Source organism: Sus scrofa, chromosome 4, assembly GCF_054392235.1.
Source record: "Sus scrofa isolate SSC_HxYL_T2T_F1_AM1 chromosome 4, Sscrofa_HxYL_maternal_Yorkshire_Landrace_v2.0, whole genome shotgun sequence".
Taxonomy (NCBI): Eukaryota; Metazoa; Chordata; class Mammalia; order Artiodactyla; family Suidae; genus Sus; species Sus scrofa.
In genome coordinates this window covers 87,694,675-87,708,738 of record NC_139386.1, presented here as the reverse complement: position 1 = coordinate 87,708,738, position 14,064 = coordinate 87,694,675, and the positions used below count along the sequence as shown (strand labels likewise).

Below are 14,064 nucleotides of genomic sequence, written 5' to 3'. Positions count from 1 at the left end.
ATGGGGGCAGAGCCAGGGAAGTAGGTAGGGATTCAGGCCTCTACACAAAGATTCCACTATGTGGCTGGTCCGCAGCATCCAAATTGTATTTACTCAACATGGCAACAGCGAGGGGGAAGTTCCATGTTGTCCAGACACAGGGACTCCTCAGTTCTCCGAAGAAAGTCCCATAGAAACAGAAAGTAAACACCAGAGTTGATTTTCTTCTGGCCTCGGCAAAGTTGCTTCTGGCCTCAGCAAAGATGAGGGAACTGCAGGAGTGCCTCCCAAGCTGGCTGGCAGAGTCAGCCAGGGACGATGGCTCGGTGAACAAGATCTGGACCCAGGAAGATGGAGTGAGGGCCTGCAGTCTATAAAGACAAGTGCAGCTCAAGAAAGATGCAAAGGAGGACGAGTTCAGAAAACAGATTTAAGACATGGAGATTGGCCCCAGGAAGAAAGGATTGAGCTGAGGTCAAAACAGTGACCAAGACCAGGAATGTCGATGCAGGCGAGGGAGGGGAGAGCTGAGGGTGTCAGTGACTTGGAGCAGGTGCCCAGGCCCTGACACCACAAGTGAGTTGGATGGGGGGAAGGAAAGAAAGCACCCTTTGAGAAGGGCTTTCTATGAGCCTAGCTCTGTGTTCAGTACTTAATGGACATCTTTGGAACAAAGCAAGAAAGTTTACTCCCAGGGAGGCTGTGGGGAGAGTCCCAGGACAGTTGCAGACCAGGCAGAGATACTCTGTCATTCTCAGATCCAAGAACAATCAAGGTGGGAGCATGACCTTAACAAACTATCTATCCTCAGGGTGGAGGAGTTGCTCACCTACCTGGGGACAAGGTGGTGTGATGTTGAACCACTAGAGGAGCTTAGTAATAGTACCTTGCCAGAATTACAAGGCAGCAATCCAGGGAAAGCCTTGAACAGGCTGAGCCACAGTGCCTGTCCCTCCCCAAAACCATACTTCCATTCCACCTCTGTGACCCAGTGGCTTATAGTAGTTTCGCTGTTTATATATCACTTTGCAGCTTTCAAAACGCCTTCCCAAATTATGCTACTTAACTGATGTCCATTGCTGGATTATCAGGCGTTGGAGTCACGTGTTTCATAGATTATTGTTTGGCTTCTGCTGTGTGATTCTGGTTAGTTTACTTACCATCTCTGGGCTTTGATGTGCCCAACTGAGAGAAGGCAACCATCAGCCATTATTCCACAACATAGAATGAATGCGAAGCAGCTGGAGATGTGCTGTGGTGAGTGGATTTGCCAGGTTTCAGCAACTCTGGAGTCCATAGACATTCTGAAGAAAACCCATTCACTGGGCTCCAGGAAAACAAACTCACACATATTATAATCTTTCCTTCAACCCAGCTTTTAAGCCCTAAGTGCTTCCAGAAGCCTTGTAACTCTCTCACCCCTTGCCAAGCCTGGTTTTGAGACAGGGAAGTTAGGGAGGAGTTTCTGATTCCTGTACAGCTCTATTTTTATCTGGAATGTATCTTCCTGCACCGCCAGTGATTGGCGCCTTCAGGGTGCACTGTCAGCAGGACCCAAGCAATAAATAGCAACGGACAGAGAGACTGAGCTCTTATGAGGGCAGGAAGTTAGACAGATGGACAAACCGATGGGCCCAGCATCTTTGCCAAGAGCAGCTCAATTAATTAATCACACTGTCCCTGGAGACTCTCCGTTGTTCCAGGAGGACAAGCTGTTCGCCTCTGACCACGTCCAAGGTGGCAAGTGTGAGACACCAGGGCAGGCATCAGGTTCCCGCTTTCCCCCAGCGTTGTGGGGGACTCCACATCTTGAAGAGAGGTGGATCCTTTTATATGTTTATGTGGAATCAGCATTTGACATTCAAGTCAGAATAGGGATAAACCTGAATTACAACAGGAAGCAGTAGAGAGGGACCTGTCTTTTCCTCCGGAAGAGCCTGTTCACAGATCAGAAGGTCTGTGGCCCCAGCAGTCCTTTCCTATCTCTAAGCAAAGCCCTCTTCACAAAGCTTTGTCTTCACTTACTCAACTTCACTGCCTGCCTGAGATCAGCTGGGGTGGAGGGTGAAGCTGCGGGCATCCGCCCCCGCCCTTCTCCAAGGAGAGGCAGCATCATGGCATGACCAGTAACATTGGCTTTATTTATTTTTCTATTTTTATTATTATTATTATTTGCTTTTTCAGGGCCGCACTTCTGGCATATGGAGGCTCCCAGGCTAGGGATTCAATCTAACATTTGCTTTAGAGGGAGCACCCAAATAAGAAAGCTTAGAGACATTTATAGCACACAAAGGAGGGCCTAGGAAGAGTGTGTGTGTGTGTGTGTGGGGGGGGGGGGGGTGTACAGGAGTGCAAGCTTACAGTTGTAAAGGAGCATGCCTAGTCTTTGAAGGCCATGAGCTGAGTGCAAAGACAGAGATGGACTTTCTCAGGCAAACTGCTACCCAAATCCTTCCAGTTGCAGGCTAGGATTGAGCAGAGGGATTGGAGGGGGAGTTTGCAGTCTGTGTAAGAAATGGCACTAAAACCCCAAAGAGGGATATCTCTGGGGCTGGACACTTAAAAAAAAGGTTATTAAAACCAGATGCTTCCAGGGAATTCCCATTATGGCTCAGTGGAAACGAATCAGACTAGTATCCATGAGGATGCAGGTTCAATCCCTGGCCTTGCACAGTGGGTTAAGGACCTGGCATTGCCATGAGCTGTGGTGCAGGTCGCAGACACAGCTCAGATCTGGCATAGCTGTGGCTGTGGTATAGGCCAGCGGCTACAGCTCTGATTCGACCCCTAGCCTAGGAACCTCCATACACTATGGGCATGGCCATAAAAAACAAACAAAAAAAAAAAAAAAAAAAAAAAAAACAGATGCTTCCATAGGACACGTGTAACAAGGCAGAGTTGAGGTGGTCATTTCCAGCACTTGATGATTCACCATGTGTGTCTTGGTGGCCATGGAGCATCCTGGCCTCTTCAGGGGGCCTGGAAGCACCTTGAGGGAGGGAAGTCCACAGGAAACCGCTGACTGCATTGGTGGTGGAGCAGGGGTGTGATAGCCAGCTGGTAACCAGCTTGGAGAAAACTCAAGGCAAAAAGGAACAGAACAGGAGTTCTTTTTTTTTGTTTGTTTGTCTTTTTTTTTTTTTTATCTTTCTGCCTTTTTGCCTTTTCTAGGGCCACTCCTGCAGCATATGGAGATTCTCAGGCTAGGGGTCTAATCGGAGCTATAGCTGCTGGCCTATGCCAGAGCCACAGCTACTCAGGATCCGAGCCTCGTCTGCAACCTACACCACAGCTCACGGCAATGCCGGCTCCTTAACCCAATGAGCAAGGCCAGGGATCGAACCTGAAACCTTATGGTTTCTAGTCGGATTCGTTAACCACTGCGCCACAACGGGAACTCCCGGAACAGGAGTTCTCTTGTGGCTTAGCAGGTTAAGGATCCGCTGTCACTGCTGTGGCGCAGGTTCAATCCCTAGCCTGGGAATTTCCACATGCCATGGGTACTGCCAAAAAGGAAAAGAACAGTAAAAGGGGCGAGTCTTCCTCAGTGAGGGCACTGGGGAGAATGTAATGCAATATGCAATTACCTACCCAAAGTCATCGTGAGGGTTCTTGGAAGGACCCCATTGCCTGTTTTAATAACAACCCTTCTAAAGCTCTTTTTATGTCTTAGGCCTTGTCCCCTCACTTTAGATAATGTAGTAAATCATTTAACCCACCTGTCAAGGTACAGAATGGTAAAGCCAATTGCCCAAAGTCACTGAGCTAGGAAGAGATGCAGCTGCTCCAGGGTCGAGTCCAAACAATCTGGTTCTCATCCACCATGCTACCTGCCTCTCATGTTATTTATTATTCATTCAACAAATATTTTCTGAGCATTTTCTATGCCTAAGGCACTCAATTAAGTAGGGGAGACAAGACACAGAAATACTTGCGAAAATTCAATAAAGGGCATTTGTTCATGCCATTACTTAAAATTACAGGCCTCTCTTTCCAGTGCATTCGGTCAGACCTCCAGTTTTTGAAGCCCCATCTACCCAAGGAAAGATGCTATCACTGTAGAACCCTTTCCAGGCTGGAATGAGGAACCCAACCTTGTCCTGCCTCCCAGATCCCTGGGCATCACCCTAGCCCCCAGGACGTACCACCTCTGGTTCCTTTCCAGATCTGCAGAGCCACACCCAGGGCCAAGAACCATGTAAATATTCCTTAAATGCAGTTGACTGATGGGCTTTTTAAATCTTTGAATGCAGGAGCCAATTGCAAGATGCTCTTAAAGACCTCCCTGTTGCGGCATCCCCTGCTTGTGGCCACATAACAAGCACCTTGCGTGCTACCCAGTGCCCTCGCTCAGCAGTGCCAAGTGCCTATTTGCTGGTTAACTTCTGTTTCCCCTCGCTTTGCCAGGAAAGGCCAGCAGAGACCAACGCCAATGTGGACGACTCGGCGCTCCCCTCGGTGGCCCAGCTGGCTGGGCGGTTTAGGGAACAGGCAGCCGCTGCAAAGGAGGTGAGTCAGGCGGCTTCAGAGCCCCTCTCCTGGGAGGGGGCTGGAGGAAGGGGAAGTCTGGGTCAGGCCCAGAGGAGAGGGAGGGAGGAGGCTTGGTAATTACCAAATTAGGAAGAGAAGCCAGAGAGGGGTCTCTCTGAATGCAAGGAATGTCGCCATGCTGCTGGGCCTGGGCAGGATCTTTCCCCACCAGAGCCAGGCTTACACTCCAGCCAGAAGGGAGCAGAAATGGGGCTGAAAACTGAAAGAGCCAGCTGCCAGAGAGGAGAGTCTGGAACCCAGGGCTTGCCCACCTTGATTGTCCATCCACTGAGACTTAGATCTTGCACAGCTGTGCCAGGTCTAGACTGGTTCTTTTTTTTTTTTTTTTTTTGGTCTTTTTATGGCCACACCTGCAACATATGGAGGTTCCCAGGCTAGGGGTCAAATTGGAGATGTAGCTGCCAGCTGCCACAGCAACCCGGGATATAAGCCACATCTGCAACTTACATCACAGCTTATGGCAACTCCAGACTCTTAACACTGAGCAAGGCCAGGGATCAAACCCACGTCCTCATGGATACCAGTCAGGTTTGTTACTGCTGAGCCACAATGGGAACTCCCTGGACTAGTTCAAAATAAAGGAGTCCCCACAACAGGCTCCTGGCTGGAGCTCAGGAATCCAGAGCAAGGGTAGATTCCAGATGGAGAATTGGAAAGAAACAGGAGACTTAAACGGAAGCACATTCAGACTGAAAGCCAGGCATCAAGAAGGAAAGGGATCAGGGTCCAGTGGATTCTACAATCCTGCTGAAGAGGACAGTTTCAAAAGGGGCTTTGAAGCATTAGAGAGATTTGGGCTAGATTTCCTTGAGTCCTACTATCCGAGGAGCTCTTTAGAAGTGAAACGAAGGAAGGGCACCTTAATGTGGGGGGAGGTCTCTCATGACCCCTTGGGGCAAAAGAGAATGTAATTATCATGCTTTTTTAGGTGTGTCGTTTTGCGTTTTTATTTTCCCATCTGAAGAATAGGTCTATAATTTCTAGACATCACAGAAATATCATAAAGGATGAAGGAGATGTTATTGATCTAAGGTGATGGCAATGCTTGGAAGCTGGATGTGAGTGTCATTTTGAGATGTTACTTCAGGCTGATGAATCTCAAAAAAAGAGGATGCTCCAGTCAAAATGGAAAGTCAAAATGGAAAGTCAAAATGGGCAGACAGTTCACAAGAATTTATAAAATTAATCTGCAGTCACAAAGACATGCAATTCCTCCCTCCATTCTTTTCTCCTCCAGACATCTGGAAACATTCCTCAAACCAGTTTCCACCTCCTTCCTCTTCCTCCTTGTTGCCTGATTAGCTCTCTCTCTTTTTCTCTCTGTGTGTCTGTCTGTCACCCTCCTTCTAGACACCAGCCAGTAGACCAACAAGAAGGAAACCACCCTGCTCCCTCTCTCTGTTCCCCCCCAAGGTAGAGCTGGGCCAGAATGGTGAGGAGGTAAGTGCTGCTCCCCCCGGGGCTCAGAGGACCTGGTTACTGATTTTCTTTCTCCGTATGAGAAGAGGCACACAATTCACACTCTTTTTATTTATTTATTTATTTATTTGTTTGTTTATTTTCCTTTTCAGGGCCCCACCCTCTGCATATGGAAGTTCTCAGGCTAGGGATCCAGTCGGAGCTGCAGCTGCCAGCCTACCCCACAGTATAGCACCTCGGGATCCGAGCTGCATCTGCAACCTACACCGTAGCTCACGGCAACGCCATATCCTTAACCCACTGAGCAAGGCCTGAGGTCAAACCTGAATCCTCATGGATACTGGTCGGATTTGTTTCCACTGAGCCACAATGGGAACTCCCTGCAGTTGGATTCATAACCCACTGTGCCACAATGGGAACTTCCAGGAACACTATTTTTTAAGCCTGCATGTTTCAGCAAAGAAAATGGGCCATATAGTATTCCCATGCCAGATTCAGGAGCCGTGAAAGTCATGTTTGACTCCCAGGTCTGACTTATATGATCATCCATGTGTACAGGGCATCTGGAAAGAGGGGTTACAGTGCAATGTGAGCATTTGAGAGGTTCTGCGGTGTCTTGTAAAGGCTGGCTATTGTTCTGCATCATTGGAAAAAAACCAGAGCACACAGGAGGCCTCATTGCCCTCAGATATAAATAGCCAATGTTACCAACATAATAAAGGCTCTGATATCATAGATCATAGCCAGCAATGGATTCCCGGCCCTGCATATTCACCCACCCTTATTTATCTAATTGTAGCTGTAAGAGTAGCTTGTCCATGCCCTCCCAGCAGCCCATGAACCTTCACTGTGGTCATGGTCTCCGCCAGAAATGGATTTGCATGTTCTCTCATTCAGCCTGGAGGCCAGCCCCAAAACAGAGCAAGCAAACCAAAAACAGTCCAGTTCCCACACCCTGTCGTGACCACCTCTCTCCCCTTGTTCTTTTTGGGGACCAGTATCCTGACAACGGACACTGGATAGCCACGAGGGTGGGCAAGCCTCTTGGTGCTACATTTTCTCACCTATAAAGTGAAATATTTGAATTAGATCAACAGTTTTCAAACTGTGTCAACCTAAGGCACAAGCAGAAGCCCATCAGATGAAACAGAAACTCAGATCCCCTGGTCAAGTGGAAAGGTGGGAGGCGGGGTCTAGGGCCCCATGTGCTCTGAAAATACTTCCCCACACTGAACGGGGCGGCGGGGGAGGTGGGCTTCTCGGATGAGAACCCCCCAAGAAGCACAGTTTTAAAAACATTGTTTTTGTTGGGATCCCTTCATGTGCTGACCTTATGATTCTGTGGCTTCATAGGGTCACCAGCCGATGTCCTGACCAAATACATATCAGTTTACCACTGCAGGTCAACTTCTCTGACCTTCACCCTCTGGGCTTGGAGTCCATGTTAGCCAACAGGCTAAGGCCATGGCCATTAGGACCCTACTGTGAGGCTGCCCCCTACTGCCCTGGGGAAGTAACTGCACTGCACTGAGTTGCTTCCCTTTTTATAAAATGGGACAGAGGACACTAACCAGACAGGTGATGGGGGCTGGATAGGGGCATTTATTCCCTGGATAAAAGTGGAGTGAGTCAGATTAGTTCAGTGGCTCTGAGAGAAATATGTTTACATGTTTCAACCCCTGGGGGCACCACCAGCAGTTAAAGGGCATATAATAGCCAAGGACTGGATGAATGGGAGGGTGGATTTTAGAGGGTGGATTTTATACTCCAGCTCAGAGGGATCAGCTTTTTGCACCATGGGAAGGGCATTGCTTCCAGGGATCAGTGAGTTTTTGTCACTACGAAATTCACATAAAAATAAAATGAGGCGTTCTTGTCGTGGCTCAGTGCTTAACGAACCTGACTAGCATCCATGAGGATGCAGGTTCCATCCCTGGCCTCACTCAGTGGGTTAAGGATCCGGCATTGCTGTGAGCTGTAGTGTAGGTTGCAGGCTCGGCTCGGATCTGGCATTGCTGTGGCTGTGGTGTAGGCCAGCAGCTACAGCTCTGATTTGATCCCTCGCTTGGAAACCTCCATATGCCATGAATGCGGCCCTGAAAAGACAGAAGTCACAAAATAAAAAATAAAACGAGCAAGGTTGGATGGAGGCTGCTGCCCATACTTCTCCTTCTGTTCTCACATAGCACAGCCTGCAGGAGCCCTAATGCTCGGAGCCTTGGGGGCCTGCAGGACGGGCCCCAGTCAGGCTACCCCTGGGTGCCCAATGCACAGAGCTGGAAAGGGTTCTCCCATTCCTTCTTCATCCCTGCCCCCTCCCTATGCCTGCACAGAGACAGGCCTGGGTCCCTGAGGCCAGCCCTGGCTGATAAGTGTCCTGGAGGACCCACCCAAAAACATGTTTAATGTGGCTGCTGTCTCCACCTGGCCTGCCCAGAGAAGGGCTGAAAAACATTTCCATTTGAAAAATCTTGTCTGTAATTTCTAGACATTATAAGAATGTCATATATGGACATACATACATATATATATAGAAAGATGTTAAGGTTGGCTTTTCTCCACCAACTGTATTAGCCTTAGCCACTGGCCTGGAGCCGGCTGGTTGTTAAGCCATAAAGGAAATACTGCCACCTACTGACATTCCTAGGAAACTGCATGGGTGGCTGTTTTGGATTCTTCCTGTTTTGCAGTTCCATTCAAGTCAACAACGATTTTGTGGACGATGAACTGGGTTCTCAGCACCTTCCTATGGTGAAGGAGCTGTATTTATTGAATGTCTACTCTCTTCAGAAGATAATGCTCAGTTTCAGAAGAGAAGAGTTTTAAGTATTGCATAAAATGAGCTTCGTCAACACAATTGTTGCTGCAGTTAATAAAACAATATCTTCAGAGACACTGGCTCATGTGACCTCCACTGTAAAGCCTAGAAATTTAGGATAATGGAGTTTGGGCTGGAAGCTCTTTGTACTCAAGGTGGACATAAGGCTCCTTGAAAGACTGGCCACTCTGGAAATGTGTCTGACGGTGTAGATTCACAGAGCCAGAGGCACCTGACAGCTGGAGGAGGCGTCCTTAGAATCACTTACTTCAACCCACTCACCCACCTGGGTCTTGGTTGGGAGGCCAGGGCATCCATCTGGCACCTGCCAAAGTTAGAAGGAGCCAGAAGGGGGTGCTCCTGAGTCCCAGAGGGTGACTGTCTCACTCCAGCACCTCTCCCTTAATGCTGGGCCTTAAAAAGGTCACAGGGAGTTTAGTTGAATAAGTCTCTCTTCTTGCATCACTAAAATACAATCAACCTAATCAACATCTCAGAATATTTATAAGAACTTGGTGTTAGTCTTCTTGTGACTCAAGTAAATTAGTACATGGGTGCAAGGGTCAGTGTCTCCAAACTATAGGAAAATCCTTTTTCTGCCCTCATCTCTGTCCAGCAACATGGAAGTCATCTTCATCTTCGTCTTCATCCTCATCATCACTGTCATCATTCCTACATGTTGAGGATCCATATATCTGAGGAACTAGAATCAAGTTGCAGGGATTTTACAAAAAACAAGGAAGTGTCGCTCTTTTTAGATAATGTAAAACCCAAATATGGGAAAGATTCCTGACATATAGTCATCACAAAAATATCTCCAACTACTAACAGCATTATATGGATTATATGGATTATGAATATATATATATATATAACATATATATATATATATACATATAAAACATTGACTACTTTTAGAGGGCAGGGGCTCATCATATTCTTTTTTTTTTTTTTTTTTTTTTTGTGGTCTTTTGTCTTTTAAGGGCCATACCTGAGGCATGTGGAGGTTCCCAGGCTAGGGGTTGAATTGGAGCTACAGCTGCCAGCCTACACCACAGCCACAGCAACGCAGGATCTGAGCCATGTCTGTGCCCTACACCACAGTTCATGGCAACACCGGATCCTTAACCCACTGAGTGAGGCCAGGGATCAAATCTGCATCCTAATGGATACCAGTCGGGTTCGTTAACACTCGCTGAGCCGTGAAGGGAACTCCTAATCACATTCATCTTTATATAACCAACACGATGCCCGGAATGTGGTAGATGCTCAATAAACTATTCAAAATGAATAGTCAATGTTTTAGAAAGTGGATGATTTATAAATAACACTATTGTAAAACAAACAAACAACACTCTCTGTGGGGTTTTCCAAAATACTATAAGTTCATAAGAAGAATTTTAACACCTCTGTCAGGTTTCACTCTGACTCTGGGGTTTCTTGTCTCTTGTTTCTTTTTGAAATCCCCTCCAATTGTTGGCTCGTGTTGTTGAAGGTCTTGAGGTGAAGATCTTGTCCCCCTCGGAGATAGTCTGCTCCCCTGTAATGACCACGAAGCCATTCTTCCAGGAGACCCCTTGTGTTTCAGACGCCCTGCCTGCTCTGATTCATAGATTCAAGTGGTATTATTAGTGGTAAGATGTGGGAGGGAGAGGAGGGCAGCCTGCCGCCCAGGACCTGATGAGGTAAGGGGGCTTCGGGAGCTAAGCTGTGAAGCGACAAAACCATCTATTTCTTCTCTTATTCCAACTGTGGCTTCTGGGCCCCAGCCAGAGCTCTATCTCCCTTCACCTTACTTATTTGGTTGTTTTCGTCTATTTGCTTTTATAGAAGTCACCACCCACTGCAAACCACCCTCCTAAAATGAAGGTGAAGAGCTCGCCTCTGATTGAGAAGCTTCAGGTAAGTTCAGAATGGTTACCTATTGCTACCTCGTATCCAACCCCACCTTTTATCCAACATTTGCATGTCTTTGGGGCTCCTAGGGTTAGTCCTCTGTGTCACCAGGACGGCTGACCTCTGATAACCAGCTAGTGATCAAATTGCCCTGAAGGGTGAGGAGCTCTACCTGGAGGCAAAAACACTAAAATAAATGACCATATCAAACAGGAGGTTATGTCCTTAACACGCCCAAGAGAAGCTGAGGGTAATAGGGTGTCTCAAGAGTCTTATGTGAGTTGGGGGAAGCAAAGAATTTGGAAGGTGGAAATAACATATACCCGCTACTGTATAAAATAGATGATTAACAAGAATCTACACTACAACACAGGAAAATCTACTCAATAGTTTGTAATAACCTATATGGGAAAAAGAAATGGATGTATTTATACATATGACCGATTTACTTTGCTGTACACTTGAATCTAATATAATAATACTCCAATAAAATTAAATTTTAAAAATAAAATGTAAAAAAAAGTTTATATATTAAAAAAAAAAAAAGTTTTTTTAAGTCTTAGGGGAAAAAGACATGATAGTGCAAGAAATGCTCCAGAAATAGCCAAGTCCTTTCCAAGGCCTGAATGTAGCCACACATGATTTCAGCCTTTAACAGGGCTGAAGTTCAGGTCCTGGACACTACACTGTTGTGGCCAGAGCATTCCGCTCTACCTCTGCACCAAGCACCTCGTACACCTGGAGCCCTCACCCATGTGCCCACAGCTGGGCTGGCTTTCCTAGCATGTAAATGAAGCATATGACACTACACTTGATCTCACAGTCTTATAGGGGAGATAAGACTTTCACACGTGATACAATAAAAGATGTATATTGGGAATTCCCGTCATGGCGCAGCAGAAATGAATCCGACTAGGAACCATGAGGTTGCCAGTTCCATAGCTTGCCTCGCTCAGTGGGTTAAGGATCCAGCATTGCCATGAGCTGTGGAGTAGGTCACAGATGCAGCTCGGATCTGGCATTGCTGTGGCTGTGATGTAGGCCAGCAGCTCTGATTCAGCCCCTGGCCTGGGAACTTCCATATGCCGAAGGTGCAGCCCTAAAAAACAAACAAACAAAAAATGATGGCTGGAAAGGTGGGCGGAAGGTGCTCCTGGTGTGGGAATAACGTGAGCTAAAGCGCAGAGGAGGGGCAGGCATGGTGTGTCAGGCCTGGAGAAGGTGCTCACGCAGGAGAATAGCACAGCTCTCAGGCACTGGATCCTCCCACTGGGGCTCACCTAATAAAACTGGCTCCTCTGCCTCTGAAGCCGTAGTTACTAGGGGTGTATCAAAAGAAGTAGCCACAGCCTCTGTGCATCCCAGCCATGGGAGGGCCCAGGGCCTGATTTGGGGTTCTGGAAAGCATCTCTGGTTTCAGTCATGAGCCTTCCCTGTGGAGGGTAGGGGGGAGTCTCCCCTGAAGTTTAATTTATACTGAGAAGCAGGAAGGGAGTGACCTATTCATCACTGTAGGAGGCTGCAGGACTCCCATATACATAACAGAGAGCTCTCAGAAGGGAGCCCTGGACCTGGACACCTCTCCTAAGCAGCCATCCAAGGGGGTATAGCCCAGGACAGCTACCCCTGCCTCCTTGCAGCCCACCAGACCCTTCAGCCAAGTGCCAGAAAGCAGTTCCCAAATGCTGGGTACCCTGCAGTCTTGGTCTTCCCCTTTCCAGTCATAAATAAACCTCTTTGGGAAACATAGCAACCTGAGAATGAGATTTTGATCTCTAATGGTTTAATCTCATGAAAAATGTCAGCAAAAGGCTATAATTTGGCCAAATCCCATAGAAACCTTACTTCGTTAGAAATAAATGTGGGGGAAAAACTAAGAAATATATTATCTGCTTGATTTTTCTTCTAGATATTCTACTGGATGAGTTAGGAATTATGATTTTTCTTCTTTAGAGTAGTCCATAATTCAAAGCTGAAGGTTTCTGCTGGCTAACAAGACCCATTTTATTTTCTTTTTCCATTTTTTAATGTTTTTTTTTTTTCCATTACAGTTGGCTTACAGTGTTCTGTCAATTTTCTACTGTACAGCAAAGTGACCTGGTCACACATATATATGTACATTCTTTTTCTCACATTATCCTCCAGCATGTTCCATCACAAGTGACTGGATATAGTTCCCAGGGCTATACAGCAGGATCTCATAGTTTATCCACTCCAAATGCAATAGTTTGCATCTATTAACCTCAGACTTCCAGTCCATCTCAATCCCTCTCCCTCCCCCTTGGCAACCACATATCTGTTCTCCAAGTCCATGAGTTTCTTTTCTGTGGAAATGTTCATTTGTGCCATATACTAGATTCTAGACATAAGTGATATCATATGGTATTTGTCTTTCTCTTTCTGACTTACTTCACTTAGTATGAGAGTCTCTAATTCCATCCATGTTGTTGCAAATAGCATTATTTTGTTCTTTTTTATGGCTGAGTAGTATTCCATTGTGTATATATACCACATCTTCTTAATCCATTCATGTGTCAGTGGACATTTAGGTTGTTTCCATGTATTGGCTATTGTGAATATGCTACAATGAACATATGGGTGCCTGTATTTTTGTCAAAGAAAGTTTTGTCTGGATATATGCCTATGAGTGGGATTTCTGGGTCATATGGTGAGTGGGATTTCTGGGTCATATGGTGGTTCTATATTTAGTTTTCTGAGGCACCTCCATACTGTTTTCCATAATGATTGTACCAATTCCCATATTATTTTCGAACAATCTTATAGAGGAACTTCCCAGCTTGACATTGACGGGGAAGGAAGACCTCCTTTAATATCCAGTTGACATCCCCTCTGCCATGAAGCCTTTCTGAGCCATCCAGCCATCCCTGTGCATCACCTTCCACAGCGTCTGAGGTCCAAACCTGTCCCTTTGTACCCACCATATGCTGCTTTTAGACGTAGCTTGGGCTCACAGTGTTGCTCTTTAACTTTTAAGTTTTTAATTTTTACCATGATGCAACCTTATTAATTAATATAGATGCAAGTCTATATTATAAGTTCTTTCTTAAAATCACAATAGAAATACAAATATCATCCTAAGCAGGTATAATGTCCGATACACTGCAAGTCCTAAAGTACATGTAGGGGTCCTCCTGGATGACAGAGCCTTAACTGGCACGGAGGGAGGGAGAGGATGTGAGTGAAGGGTGAGTTGGATAATAGCAGGAGAGAAAAATGGGACCAGATCATAAAACACTCTGAAGGTCAGGCTCAGTGGATTGGACAAATAAAGAGTACGAAACTCAAGAAGGCTACTGGACTCACTCTAGGTCACACAGCTGTGAAGTGAAAGAGCCAATATTTGAAGGCGGGTGTATCTGCGTGGAGAGCACCATCTGGCC

General features: G+C 46.5%; 1 protein-coding gene across 14 annotated transcripts in view; it reads left to right on the top strand.

The window, feature by feature from the left end:
• RCSD1 (RCSD domain containing 1) overlaps positions 1–14,064 on the top strand; it is a 501,912-nt gene that overhangs the window by 473,495 nt on the left and 14,353 nt on the right. For 4 of the 14 annotated variants that reach the window (XM_085020306.1, XM_085020308.1, XM_085020307.1 and 1 more), the window contains 3 exon segments: positions 4,387–4,488; positions 5,881–5,970; positions 10,598–10,669. The exons of 1 other annotated variant lie outside the window; for it this stretch is intronic. In XM_085020306.1, coding sequence (XP_084876432.1) covers positions 4,387–4,488; positions 5,881–5,970; positions 10,598–10,669 — 264 coding nt within the window. 14 annotated transcript variants of the gene reach the window in all.